This window comes from Sinocyclocheilus grahami, unplaced genomic scaffold (assembly GCF_001515645.1).
Source record: "Sinocyclocheilus grahami isolate Dianchi unplaced genomic scaffold, SAMN03320097.WGS_v1.1 scaffold241.1, whole genome shotgun sequence".
Classification (NCBI taxonomy): Eukaryota; Metazoa; Chordata; class Actinopteri; order Cypriniformes; family Cyprinidae; genus Sinocyclocheilus; species Sinocyclocheilus grahami.
In genome coordinates this window covers 1,006,679-1,021,965 of record NW_015505420.1, presented here as the reverse complement: position 1 = coordinate 1,021,965, position 15,287 = coordinate 1,006,679, and the positions used below count along the sequence as shown (strand labels likewise).

At 38.4% G+C, this 15,287-nt stretch overlaps 1 protein-coding gene across 1 annotated transcript; it reads left to right on the top strand.

Annotated features, from left to right (window-relative positions):
• The first annotated feature begins 1,857 nt into the window (after positions 1-1,857).
• On the top strand, positions 1,858-12,769 carry lhx3 (LIM homeobox 3). Its single transcript, XM_016289172.1, has 6 exons — positions 1,858-2,202; positions 8,025-8,196; positions 8,295-8,497; positions 10,103-10,254; positions 11,249-11,420; positions 12,094-12,769. The coding sequence occupies exons 1-6, from the start codon at positions 2,133-2,135 to the stop codon at positions 12,519-12,521; spliced, it is 1,197 nt and encodes a 398-aa protein (XP_016144658.1). The 5' UTR covers positions 1,858-2,132; the 3' UTR covers positions 12,522-12,769.
• The last annotated feature ends 2,518 nt before the right edge of the window (positions 12,770-15,287 follow it).

Here is a 15,287-nt window from a genome sequence, read left to right as displayed (position 1 = left end):
AAGAAACAAACTCATCTACATCTTGGATGGCCTGAGGGTGAGGGCATTTTCAACTAATTTTTATTTTGGGGTGAAGTATGCCTTTAAAAGATGCACAGCAGAAACTACACCGAGTCGATGGCATGGCTTTACTTTATTTGGAATATGATGCATCCACTTTCATCTGGTCCTGTTGCTCCAGATGACTCTATCTCCCGACGGTCCTCACAAAGAGACGTATGTGCAGACCATTGATGTTCACAGCCCTTAAATGCACAATCATTTAAAAAAGCTGGACGTTCCACTCCAGAATAATATATAGTTTTGATCTGCTATGTGCTCTTCACAACACAAGGATCTTCAAGTGTCTCTCACTGAGCTCAGAGGACATGCTGTTTCCTGCATGTGTGCGATGAGCTGAAGCTCTGCCACCAGGCCGCTGGAGCAAATGCCACAGAGCTCTATTAAAGCCTAATTGAAATGGCCCTGTAAGTGGGCCCCAGGTGCATTAACACTTTAGCAATTTACTGAAATCAAGTGAAACGAGAGGCACAGCGCAGACACAATAGCTGAGATGCTCAGACTTGGTAGAGACGGATTGAGGGAGTGTATTGGTAGGGTGCATCTGAGTTTCTGTGTGTGTCAATGGGACGGTTGTGTGTGTGTGTGTGTGTGTGTGTGTGTGTGTGTGTGTGTGTGGGTGTGGAATGAAGTTTTTTGAAAATCTAAAAATGCAGAAAGTTTCCTGTGAGGTGTACGTTTAGGGGTAGGGTTGGTGTAGGGCAATAGAAAATACGGTCAGTGTGTGTGTGTGTGTGTGTGTGTGTGTGTGTGTGTGTGTGTGTGTCATAGATGCCACCAAAAGACAATTTAAAAAGTGACCAACTGATCATTTAATATTACATTATCAACTAAAACATCATTACTTCCAGTGTTATGCTATTGTTATACCATCATTTTCTGATCTCATGTCTGATATGACCATTTAAAATATATTTTAATTTGATCTGTAATACTGGAATTGATCTCTCATATACAGATATTTTTACATGCATGTCTTCTGGTGTATCATGGGGTACCATTTTTGCTTTTCTCAATAATATGTATAAACTTGTTATTTATCTATTTATCCATTCATTAATTTGTATTTATATTTTATTTTTTAATGTCATTTTTGCTTTACATTTGAATAATTTAGAATAATCATAATTTAGACAGACAGACAGTTGTAGGAACGTTATTTTTGCTTTTAATTTTAAAGACAGAAATCCTTTTGTGCCGAACTTGTTGAACGAAACTTAGACAGACAGACAGATAGACAGACAGACAGATAGACAGATAGATAGATAAATAGATAGTTAGATAGATAGATAGACAGATAGATAGATAGATAGATAGATAGATAGATAGATAGATAGATAGATAGATAGATAGATAGATAGATAGATAGATAGATAGATAGATAGATAGATAGATAGATAGATAGATGGATAGATCTAATTTTACTCATCATAATTTGACCTTCCAAGAACGTGACAGGGATCATTTTGTTTGATAATCTTATAAGAACTTCAACAGAACGCTCTTTAATTATAATTGTTAAGTTTAATTTGTCATAGCCTAAAATTAGCGTCCCTGAATCGTCACTGGAAACAGAAATTGTTCGCTGCCTGTCCGCCTATCCCGAGATGTTTTTATCTTCAGTCAGTGTCTGGCCGTCACATGGACACGTTCCGTTTGAGATGCTCGGGAGGAACGTTTGATTCGGACACACACGTGTGGAGGCGGGGTGGGTGGGACGTTGGTCGGTGTGTTCACGCCTCTGTAGGAACTCCTTCAGCACCGCGGACAGAGACACACACTCACACACACAGAGCCGTGACGCGCTCCGATCCTGCGCTTTTGTGATGCTAAACAACTGCAGGTCATCAGGATTCCTCCTCCCTCAGACCTCCAGAACAGCACAGCGACTCAATCTAGACATTTGAAAAGTTGTTAAAGCCCCGAAACACCGAGGGACCGTGCATTATCTGTGCATTATTTTGTTGGGCAGCTCATTTTCCCACTGCTTTTAACCAGTCGTAGATTGTTTTTCGTTTTCCTTTACCATACATATTTTGATCTACTGGTAGTTTATTTTCATTTTCGTCATAATGTTGTTAGAGCATCCAGGATCAAGCTGTCAAAATGCTGGAAATTACAACAGATACAGCTCGAGTCAAGGTAAGAGGGCTATTTCTCTACAGCATTTTAACGCAGATTCCTTTGAGCTGTTTAGCATGGATATTGTTTGGAAAATTGACAAGCTCCCAATTAGCTGTGAAACGTCATCAAAAACACAAGAGCAACAATCCGCCGTAAATAATTACAAAATAAACTATTAAAGCCTCTAATATTTATGATAAACGCGCAATTGACGTGGAATTTTTTTTTTTTTTGCATTGTAATTGCGTTTTTATCCTTGACTCAAACAGAGAAATGTTCGTGTTTTCATACACTAAAAAAATTGTTTTCATTATTAACTTAATAAGTACAGCCTAATGTCACTGGAGATCCTATAAGACCTTTAAATAATTGTATTCCCGGCTTCTTTAAATGTAAGAAGTGTCTTATAAATACATTATTCAACTTTTTAACGCCGAAGAACCGTAGCATTCAGCTCACGAACCCTAAAGGGGTTATGGGGCTATTTCTCTACAGCATTTTAACGCAGATTCCTTTGAGCTGTTTAGCATGGATATTGTTTGGAAAATTGACAAGCTCCCAATTAGCTGTGAAACGTCATCAAAAACACAAGAGCAACAATCCGCCGTAAATAATTACAAAATAAACTATTAAAGCCTCTAATATTTATGATAAACGCGCAATTGACGTGGAATTTTTTTTTTTTTTGCATTGTAATTGCGTTTTTATCCTTGACTCAAACAGAGAAATGTTCGTGTTTTCATACACTAAAAAATTGTTTTCATTATTAACTTAATAAGTACAGCCTAATGTCACTGGAGATCCTATAAGATCTTTAAATAATTTTATTCCCGGCTTCTTTAAATGTAAGAAGTGTCTTATAAATACATTATTCAACTTTTTAACGCCGAAGAACCGTAGCATTCAGCTCACGAACCCTAAAGGGGTTATGGATGGTTGAACCCTATGAACCCTTCTGAAGAGTGTATGGTTACCCCGATCTCATGAAAGTGCGTTTCAATAGCACGATTTTCTGTTTCTATTTGGCGTGCTATTTATACGCAGAAATTTACTTTGGCGTGCATATGATACGCGATGGTTAGGTTTAGGGGTGTGGGGTAGGTGCGTATTATATGTACGCCAAACTATATATCATATATGCACGCCAACAAATTGCGAATCATATGCACGCAAAAACTGCGTGTTATATGCACGTCAAACACGTGCGTATCACATGCACGCCAAAGTCAATATCTGCGTAAAAACAGCACGCCAAATAGAAACAGAAAATCGGGCTATTTATACGCATTTTCATCATTCACATACACCTTATATTGATAGTCTTGAAAAAGTTGTCTTTTTCGACAAACTAACGACTGTTCCTGCTCCGAACATTCGGACGCCGTATGAATTTGTAATGAGCAACGTGGAACAGATGTAAAGCGCGAGCGGTCACGGTTGTCATGAGAGACCCACGAACCGACAGAGTCTCCATCCACGCGCCCTTTAAACAGACCAGCAGGTATCGGGTTCCCCTCAACAGGTGCAGCACCTGAACCAGAGGAGACCCGGTTTAGGGCTGTTGGAGAGTTAAACTGATAGTATATAAGACATATTTATGTTTTTTCAACACATTCTGTTTTTGAGAGGAGAGAGGTTTGGAGAGAGGTTTTCTTTAACAGTTTTAAACACTATTTAACAGTTGTCATGTTACACATATGTTGATAACTATTTATTACTAAGGTTACAGTACGTAGCCTAAGTATTAGCTGTTCTTCAAAGTAATTACACGGTAACTACAAGAAAACTTTTAGTAAAATTATCACTGTAAAATATATTACTGTAACTTTTTATATTAATAATAATAAAATAATTAATTAAAATAAAATAGAAATTATGCCGCTATAGCTGTAGTGGTCTCAAAATGATGTGGTCAAAAATATTTGTCAAAAAATCGCGCTTTTTCCGCCCAGCCTTCAGACGCGAGATTTTGTTACATCAAAGATGAACAGGTCAATATGACATATAAAATGAAGAAGTTGAAAGTAAGGAGGAACACTGCAGCACTTTTCGCCGATATATGTGCTTTATAAAGGCAAATGTGGCATTGATTTTGAGTTTATCATGCGGCGGCCGCAGTGGCACTAAAGCTGATTTCCCCAGACACAGCAGATCAGTGTCAATAACATTCATCTGGAGCTTGATCAGCTCGATCAGCATTTCACACAACTGTCCTCTCTTTCCTACAGCAAACAGCTGTCTGACCCAAATCAATGTAGAGAAATGGAATGATCTGGATTTAGTTCACAGTTTATGTGCATCTCAAAAGGACATGCATTTTCCGCTTTGAAGAAGCAAAAGCCTTGCGCCAAACTACAGGTTGATACAAAGTGCATTGTTTAGAAGCATGCATTTCTGTTTCTGTTGTTTGTGTTCACACCAGGTGAAATACTTTCTACAAATGGACACTGCAATAATGAATTCGTTTTGAAATTTGCATTAGGCCTATTTAAGTTTAGTACTATCTGTTTGCATCAGTGTCAAGATTTCTTGTCTATCAAAAGCAGATGCAGTTGTATCATTCAGTTGAGAATAAAAAAAAAGAAGAAGAAGAAAAACGATGACAAGCGTATAAATTGTTTTATTAAATGACGACAATTTCATCCTGTAATATCTGTCGGAAATAATTCAGACACTACTATTTACTCCCATGAGACTTGTAACTTTTAAGTAAACAGCTGTTTCGATGTGCAAAATTTATGAATGCATTTTCTCGTTAGAAACACAAGCGTCACAACGCATTTTACTCTTTCTAGTGCATTCTTTATCTATTGCAGCTGTAGTGGCTGTATTTTGCCAGTGGCTTTATTTGCTTTACGCACTGCTGCAGGGTGTATTTTAAATAGTTAAGATCCATATCAAGATGGAGATTTGTCAGGTGCGCATGTTCATGTGTTGGAAACACAGTTCCCAGTTCAGACACTACTATTTACTCCCATGAGACTTGTAACTTTTAAGTAAACAGCTGTTTCGATGTGCAAAATTTATGAATGCATTTTCTCGTTAGAAACACAAGCGTCACAACGCATTTTACTCTTTCTAGTGCATTCTTTATCTATTGCAGCTGTAGTGGCTGTATTTTGCCAGTGGCTTTATTTGCTTTACGCACTGCTGCAGGGTGTATTTTAAATAGTTAAGATCCATATCAAGATGGAGATTTGTCAGGTGCGCATGTTCATGTGTTGGAAACACAGTCGCCATCATTCACAACTAATTGTTGCTCATCATGGGAACAGCTGAAGGCATCATACACTCTTAAAAATAAAGGTGCTTCAAAAGGTTCTTCAAGCGATGCCATAGAAGAACCATTTTTGGTTCCACAAAGAACCATTCAGTCAAAGGTTCTTTAAAGAACCATCTCTTTCTTACCTTGTTGTAATCTGAAGAACCTTCTTTCACCACAAAGAACCTTTTGTGAAACAGAAAGGTTCTTCAGATGTTAAAGGTTCTCTATGGAACCATTTAGACCTATGGCATCGTGAAGCACCTTTATTTTTAAGAGTGTATGACACATTTATGGCACATAGCGTGAAAAACATTTGTGAGTAGAAGTTACGTCTTTAACGCAAAACTACTAAAAGGACTGTGTGGATGTTAGCACAGGAACGCCGTCTTGTCTAGGTGATGTTCATCTGTTTTATCAGTCACCAGAGTAACGGGGCGCGTTTCTATTGCGCATCAAGTGCCACAAGACGCAGAAATTCGCCGCGCGATGGATCTGTCTATGACACGCGCGCGTCTTCTGTCAACTCTCAGATAGTTATTATCGCACGCGTTTTGTCATTCTTTAACGGAATAATGAAAATGGAGCAGAACGAGGCTCGGGATTCGCCGAAAGAGCCGTCCTCTCATCATATGCTCTTGGCTTTACTCACGCAGAGAGAGGAGTTACGGAAAGGTACAGCCGGCATCAGAGCACGGAGTCTTGCAGTTGCATGTTTGATTTCACTTCGGATCTAGAAAACTATGAAGCACCGCAGTATTAGTCTATTCTTGCGTGAGCTGCACATTTGCTGAAAGCTTGTAATTTAATTATCCTTACATTTAAAAAATGCCGTTTTAAGGGAGCTCTTCTTTTTAATGCTCTTTGTGTTTAATAGATGTAACTGTGTATCTGATTCGTTAATGTGGAGTAGATCTTTTCTCAACAGAATTCATATTTCTCCTGCAAGTGAAACGCAAGTGATTAAGCCTACTCTGGATTAGGAATGATTTTGTTTCAGTGGGATTCAATCTTAAACAGCGGCTCACAACAACATATGTCCGCGTCTTCCCGTTTCCACAATTTTCTTCTTTGCAAATATTTCTAATGTTGGACTTTGACGCGCATGAATGATATCAAGGTGCACAATCGGTGTTTGATTCGTTCTCGGCTATCTATAGATGGAAAGTCCTTGGTGTGCAAATACATTTTAGAAAAGGAAAAACATTACAGTGAGTGTTGAGAGTTAATGACAGTTTCCCAGAAACAGTTCTGAGTGAAGGCTGCAAGGGGACTGAAACTATTTCAGAAGCTACTGTTTGAACGAAAATAAAGTGGAGGTTTCTCTATAGACTAATAGAGCTGCTGTTGGCAGATTGAATAATTGATAGGTACTTGTGCACCTGTTCATGGCGTGTGTGTTGATGTCAGAGAAGCAGCTACACGATCAGAGACACTTGATAAAACGCGCTGCGGCCTTCCTGCGCTGTTATTATGGCGAACAAGAAAATCTCGAGGAGAGAGTGGTTAGTGGTTTCATTTCATTTCAATCAGAATATGACCAGATATGATACAGTAAAAAAAGATGTAATCAGAGGTGTGTTTTCTGGATATTTATGAACGTTATATGGTTACACTATTTAAGGACACAGAAGTCAAAAGGGTAGCATTTGCTTATTAACATGACCTCATGAAAACTGCTGTTTTGGAGACAACAACGTTAATAATAATAATAAATGTGTTGTATTTATTGTTATATGCTGTTGATTTTATTTGATGTGCTTTATGTATCTGTGTGTAATGAAAAGGTTGTTGCCTTTTGTTCAAGTTTTTTTTTAAAGCTTTTTATACGAAGACAGACTTTAGATTTACATCAATGAACACATTAAAGTGAGCGTTCTCAGTTTTACGTTGTTAAAGAGAATGATTGCTTTAATAAGAGCTCGTCACTTTACTGGTGTAGTTTACTGTGACCTTGAGTTGCATTGTGATTTATCATGAAACTGTGCTCATATGCTGTAATATTGTATAATAACACAGTAAAGATGTAATTATTATTATTCATTTAATAACAACAACAATACAGTACATATCGAATTATTAATCAAATAATAATTATAATAATATGTATTACGCTAAAATGATCTTTAACACTTATAAAAGTTCTATGTGTCGTTTAGTTCCATCTATTTCTTGTAATTTGATCGCTCTTTAGTTTTAATTTTGGTGCTATTTGGATGCTAAACAGAATACTGATAATTTCCAAGTAAAGGTAAGAAGTATTTTTTAAGGTGTTTTTTTCCATGCATAAAACGGAAGGTACAGCCATATGGTGTTGGAAATATTATCGCGATGAAATTATGTGCTTTGGTGTTTTGCTGAAAGCAGAACTTTTCTCTTCAATCCTCCAATATGGCGTATTTGTCATATATATATATATATACTTTTATATATATATATATATATATATATATATAAATAGCGTTGTTGTTGCTGTTCTTGTTTTTGTTTGTTCTTGTTGTTATTGGGGAAAAAGGTTCATGATGCTCTGATAGAGTATTTTAGATGTTAACCGCTTTCTTGTATTTTCTACTTGTAGATATTCCGGTTTGCGCGGGCTGTAACCAGCACATCGTGGATCGTTTTATCCTGAAGGTTTTAGATCGACACTGGCACAGCAAATGTCTGAAATGCAACGACTGTCAGTCTCAGCTGGCCGACAAATGCTTCAGTCGAGGCGACAGTGTCTACTGCAAAGACGACTTCTTCAAGTGAGTCCTTCATGCTTCAGCACATATATCGTTTCATATCGTTCACACCCACGCTTCGGGTGCCATCTGACCGGTGTTTGCCTGTATTTTGCCCCCAGGAGATTCGGGACCAAGTGCGCCGCGTGTCAGCAGGGCATCCCGCCGACACAGGTGGTCCGGAGGGCGCAGGATTTCGTGTATCACCTGCACTGCTTCGCCTGTATCGTCTGTAAGAGGCAGCTGGCCACAGGTGATGAGTATTACCTGATGGAGGACAGTCGACTGGTGTGTAAAGCCGATTATGAGACCGCCAAACAGAGAGGTACATGGCATGCACACACTCTAAAAAATGCTGGGTTGTTTCAACCCAACTTTGGGTCAAATATGGACTAACCCAACCGTTGGGTTAAATTTTTATATTACATTTTTAACCCAAAAGTTGGGTTAGTCCATATTTGACCCAAAGTTGGGTTGAAACAACCCAGCATTTTTTAGAGTGCATATATCATCGTTTATTCAGCAGATGTTTTTTTTTTAAGAACATGTGTTTGTTTTTAAAAGAGAAAATTCGAGAAATTAGTTCAAACGCTGTTTTGTTTGAGCAAGCGCAGTTCCCAAAGTCTTAATTGTTTTACTTCTTTTATTCGATGACCTCGCATTGATTGGCCGCTTTCAACTCTGAGCTTAATCTCGCTGGTCATGGGCTCGTCCATAAACATTTGACCCGGCTCAGGTAATTGCGAACTCGCCAGCCTCCAAATCGATAAGTGCCAAGGCCGTACAGAAGCGTTCTAGTGAGCGCTGAACACACGCGCTAGAGCTGATCTATGGAGTCAGAGAGACACAATCTGCATTCGGGGCCATTTTCGGCCAGATTCAGCGCTTTAATACTGCACAAATCAGACAGCCTAGTGATTTATTTGGAAATGAAGTTTGGAAAGGCCCTTAGTGTCATCCACTGAGTAGATGAACTCACGTTACACTGCACATCAATGGATGTGTGCATTCTGAGCGTTCAATAAAGGTGTTTCAGTCGAATAGAATAGAATAGAATAGAATAGACATTTAAAAATAAAGTTTCAAAGGGGGTTTTCGAAGCGATGCCGCAGAAGAACAAATTTGGATTCCCCCCCAAAAAAACATTTCAGTGAACAGTTCTTAAAAAGTTTTCATTTTTTCTTATTGTGAAGAGAGAGAGACTAGGCCTATTTCTTAATTTGAACAATCGAAAAACCTTCCATAACTAAAGAACCGTTTGCGCAATGGCAAAGTTCCGTAAAGATTCGTCATGGAACCATCGCTGAAATTAAAAAAAAAACTTTTTAGACCTATAGAATAGAATAGAATCGATGATAAAAACGTGCATAAATCCCGAAATAAGAATACATTCTAATGTCTAATAAGAAATAAATGCGCGTTGTTAAATTAAGATGTTTCTTATATTACAGAGACGGAACGGTCGTTGTGAATTATTTAGGTACGGGGTCTGGAAGAGACCCTGAGCGTCATTCATTGAGCAGATAAACTTACATTACACTGAATAGAAGCATTCTAAATGTTTAATTCGGACCTTCAGTGCCTTCCCTTCACCGGCGCTCCGATTAGAACAGAATATAATGTATAAATAGAATGCATAAATTGCAATTGTTTCTATAAGGATTTAATTAGTCCGTCTAAACGAATTAAAATAATAATAATAAACACATTTACAATAATAAATAATAAAGTTAGATATTATTTGAAATGCATTTACCTTTGTTATAAACCTCAGAAAACAGAATATAACGGAATAGAATAGAATAATTTAAGAAGCGTATTACGCCTTAACGGTGCCGTCGCAATTAGCATAAATATATAGCCTATAGTTGTAGAATAATAAATAAATAAATTAGTTTGTGTAAATCAAAATGTGTTTCTTATATTACAGAGGCGGATTCGACAGCAAAACGCCCGCGCACAACAATCACCGCCAAACAGCTGGAGACGCTGAAGAACGCTTATAATAACTCACCGAAACCCGCGCGACACGTACGGGAGCAGCTGTCCTCAGAGACCGGCCTGGACATGCGGGTGGTGCAGGTAACATCTCCATAGCCTATATATTACACCTACTACAGCTCTTTCTCGGTCCATTCAAATGCAGTGCATGAGCATTACAACAGGACTACACCGCGAACACGCCCGGTTATTTATCTCACCCTTAAAATGTAACTTATAGTCGTTTCGTGATATGTAATAAATGTTACCACACGAAACACGTTTGTTGAGGTGAACTGACAACGGAGTTGAAATTAAGACACTAAGTGAAAAATATTCATTAATAATACTAAAGAAAAAAAACATCTCGCAAATAGGAAAACACGCGTAGCCCAGCTGACTATAATATAGGCTACTATTCAATTATAATATTCATGTAATATATTCATTATGTATTATTCCGTTATATGTTTTACGCTATTATTCACACAAGAAAATGCCTTACTCGTGTCATTAAAACCTTTATTGTTTTATGTATTCAAGTGTCATATATTTCATACAGTTGTTGTATTATACCCTGTTATTTATAGTGCCTCATGCACTCGTGTCATTAGCACATAACCTTTTATTATTTCATGCAGAAGATTTTCTACTATTTTTTTAAAGCCAGCGGCTCGATTGACTTGTATGAAATACTGTCTCGATTTCTTGTAAAGTCGAAGGCAGTGAGTGTCACTGAATCATGCAGAAAATGTACAAAGTATATTCATGCGTCACACTGAAGATTTTAACGCTTATTTACTTTCTGCTTCCGTTTTGATAAATGCGTGCGTACATTTATCCAGTGTGTCATTATGTTGCTTAGCTTGTACATGTATTGATGTTAATTAGGCTATATGAAAAACAAATAATAATAGCAGAAGAAAAATCGTAAACATTGAGGAATGGGTTTTGGTTTTTATATGACTTTTATGTTAAAAAAAGACTCATGTCAGGTAGAAATAGCTTTGTACTTTTTTACTACAACTTTTTACAGTGGTGCCTCAATTTTTTCTATGATCAGGTAGGTGTGAACCTAACCCACGTCTCTGCACAGGTCTGGTTTCAGAACAGAAGAGCAAAGGAGAAAAGACTGAAAAAAGATGCAGGTAGGCAGAGATGGGGTCAGTACTTCAGAAACATGAAGAGGTCACGTGGCAGCTCCAAATCAGACAAAGACAGCACTCAGGAAGAGGGCATGGACAGCGATGCTGAGGTCTCGTTCACAGGTATGTTTGCTCCAAGATAAATGAGTAAATAAATAAGAATAAACTGCACAAATATAACTACTGTGTGATATAGTATCAAATAAAAACTTTAAGATCAGTGTTTCTCTGAACCAAGGACTTCATTCATCATCCCTAAGTGTTCATGAATGATTTTCAATCATTTTTTATTTTTTTGCTTTGACTCAAATGTTGCAATGTCAGAGCCAGTTCATTTGATTTAAGGCATAGACCTGTTTATTGAGTAATTTTCTGAAAAGCCTGTTTAGAAAATAATTGGGAAAAGTGAGAGTTCAGACATATTGCATGCCAGTTTTTCAGTGAGATTTTTGGTCGTAATACTGGTGTCCATCACAAAGAGCCACATTCTTAAAAATAAAGGTTCTAAAAGGAGGTTTTCGCAGCAATGCCACAGAAGAACCATTTTGGGTTCCCCAAAGAATCTTATAGAGATCAGTTCTTAAAAGAACCTTAAGAACATTTTTATAGAGCCTTTTCTCCAATGGAAAGTTATCATGGATTCTTTAAAGTTTTAAAGTGTCTTCATGGAACCATCAATGCCAATAAAGAACCTTAATTTTTAAGAGTGCATTTATGTTGAACATAACTGAATTGTTGTGTTATGAACAATCCACCACTCACTTTAAGTTTTCCCTTCGCCATGTTCTATGCACAGACGAGCCGCCCATGTCAGAGCTGGGTCACTCCAACGGCATTTACAGCAGTCTGAGTGAAAGCTCTCCGTCTCTGAGTCGTCAGGGTGGAGGTCATCCGCCCTTCCCGCTGGAGCACGGCACCATCATGCCCTCACAGGAGCAGTACCACGACATCCAAGCCAGCAGCCCCTACAGCCTCCCGCAATCTCCAGGCTCACTACAGGCTCTTCCCAGACACCAGCCCCTCATCTCCAGCCTGGTCTACCCAGAGTCTGGCCTGCCCATGGTAGGTCAGAGTGGAGGCCAGAACATGACTCCAGGGGTTCGCATGATAGGCGGGGGAAACGGGCCGTGCTCTGATTTGTCCACGGGAAGCAGCGGTGGCTACCCGGACTTCCCTGCAAGCCCGGCGTCCTGGTTGGATGAAGTGGATCATGCCCACTTCTGATAGTTTTGAAGATGCACATTTGGAAAGAGACCTAGAGCAGATCTCCACTAGTGGACAGGGATTAGAGAGCGGATGAACCTTGTATCTTCTCTATTAATGGCAGAAGAGTTGGAAATCAATTAGCGATGGACCTAAGACTTGACCTGAAAAGTCTCGGCTTTGGACTTCTGTTTGGTTCTACAAGGACACAACATTGAGAGGAGAGCTTTCACCAACTATTGGAGCTTTTCACCAACTTTTTCCATACCTAGACCATAACTTTGAATTATACGATGATGAAAATAATTTATTTTCTTCTTCAAAATGAGAATTCAAGTCAGTTACAGTACACCAAGAAAAATGAAATCATCCATCATTGCTGTTACTGATGTGTATGTGATATCACCAGTTTTGGTCAAAGTGTCTGGTCGTTGCCAAATTGTCTATTTACATTATATAACATTTTATCAATGTGGAGTCTTTATTTTTATACAATCTTCTTGGACAATATGATCACAGAGACTTTGTATGTTTCACAACAGGGATAGACAAGTTGTTGTTGTTGTCTCTTTCTATTCAGTAGGAGTTCCTCTATGCATTTGTGTGTTTTAAGAGGTGTCTTGTTCATTTCACTCTGTTGGAAACATTTGGCCGAGAGGCGCCGTGGCTCCTGTATGTGTTATGTGGAAAAAAAAAAGTTTTATGTCTTATTTATTCTCTCTGATGATGGTAAAGTCATAAAGGTCTTTAATAAATTTGTCAGAGAAATCCTCAAGTAGCCATCGCTTCCTGGCAGAGATCTTCAACGCTGTGGGCTTGTGTTTTTTAATTCTTCATTTGCTAAAAGGATGCAGATTTCTGTACCGTTTATAGCCTCTCATTGTTCTGCGCGCTCTAAAAACGGAGGAGCGGCCATCTGATCTGGGAAGGTTTCTCCAGTGGCTCGTTGCAGCGAGAGGGTTAGAACGGGCTTGGATATTTATTTATTTATTTTTTTCCGAGATTAATCACATCGATCTTATATCAGGGCAAAGATAATGGACCCAGAGCTAGCTGAGTCGGCGAATAGCCGGTCTGGCTTTTGACCAAAGGCATATCTAGAGTTCAACGCCTCTTTAGCAGAGAAATCCGATGCGGACGCCGCTGCAACACGTCGATTTGAAGATAAGCGTGCCATGTTGACCCGACGGGACAGAAATATTCAATCCAGCTTGTCAGAGTTCGGTTTGATTACTATTTCAAAGTTCGACTCAATTACACAGATGAAATTCTGTTAGAGGATTTAGGTATTTTAGTAGATATAACGGTGTAACGAACGATGCACCCCAAATGAGAGTGACAAATAGTGTTTGTTTATATATATATATATATATATATATATATATATATATATATATATATATATATATATGGATACCAGATATGGACAGTATTTTAAATAAATGTATTTAATTACTTTTGAGTATTTTGTAATTTGTATTTTGCTGGACAAAAGAAATGAAATGTAATTTGTTATTAAATACTTTCAGAGACAGTATTTTGAATTTGAAATACTTAATCAAGTAGGTCATTTTATTCTCAGATAATACAATATTCAGCACCTGTGTTAATAGTAGGCTATATAGCCTATCACAGTTTTTGGCTGGATGCAAGTGAATCATGACATCCTTTTGGATTCATTGGCGGAGTCTTACAGGGTTAGTTCACCCAAAGATGAAACTTCTGTTGTTAATTACTCACCCTTGTGTCGTCCCGCTCCCCTAAGACCTTCGTAGTTCGTTCATCTTCGGAACATAAATTAAGATATTTTGATGAAATCCAAGAGCTTCCAGTCTCTTTACAGTCAGTCATGCAACTTACACATTCAAGGTCCAGAACGGTAGAAAAGACAAGTAATCCATGTCATTAAAGGGGTCATATGACGTTGCTAAAAAATAACATTATTTGGTGTAATGAAATGTGTTTATGCAGTTTAAGGTTAAAAAACACATTATTTTCCACATACTGTACATTATTATTTCTCCTCTTTGCCCCGCCTTTCTGAAACGCGTCGATTTGTACAAAGCTCATTGTTCTGAAAAGCCAGGTGTGCTCTGATTGGCCAGCTATCCAGTGCGTTGTGACTGGCCGAATTGTGTGACGGAAAACCCCTCACCATACTGTGATGCCATGTCGGGGTACAAAGAGACAAAACCAATAAAAACCCATCATAAACAAGGCATTTGTTGCATCCAGTGGGGACATAATTAATGATTATAATGACTTATGCTGTCTTTTTAAGCATTGCATTGCATCACGCCGCGTAAACATAAAACCATGTCTGCATTTGTGATCGGAGAAACGACAAACAACAAGCGCTACTCTACACTGCTCAAAACTCATGTTTGAATCGTCAGTGGCAAATCCTTTAAATATGAAAACGTACTTACAGGCTGTGAGTCAGCATTATTTGTCAGCATCATAGACTGTATAGGGTCAGCATGTGCGCCGAAGGGGAAACAGGGGAACTGAATTCACTGGAACACCGGCATTGTAGGCTACTCTCCCAGGAAACAGTCCTCGTCCTCCGTAAAATGCGTTGCACACATCTGAATATTTGGTTTGAAGTGTTCTGGAACAGTGTTGTAAATACAACTTAACCACTGATTTCTAGTTGTGTCCTCTTTTGGAATACCAAACAAAGTAGTTTCACTTTCACAATGAAACACACAGCGTTTCCACGACATGGCGGCGGCAACAGCGAGAATAAAAGTTACGCCTTCTTTCTTTGCGTGAACATTTGGGCGG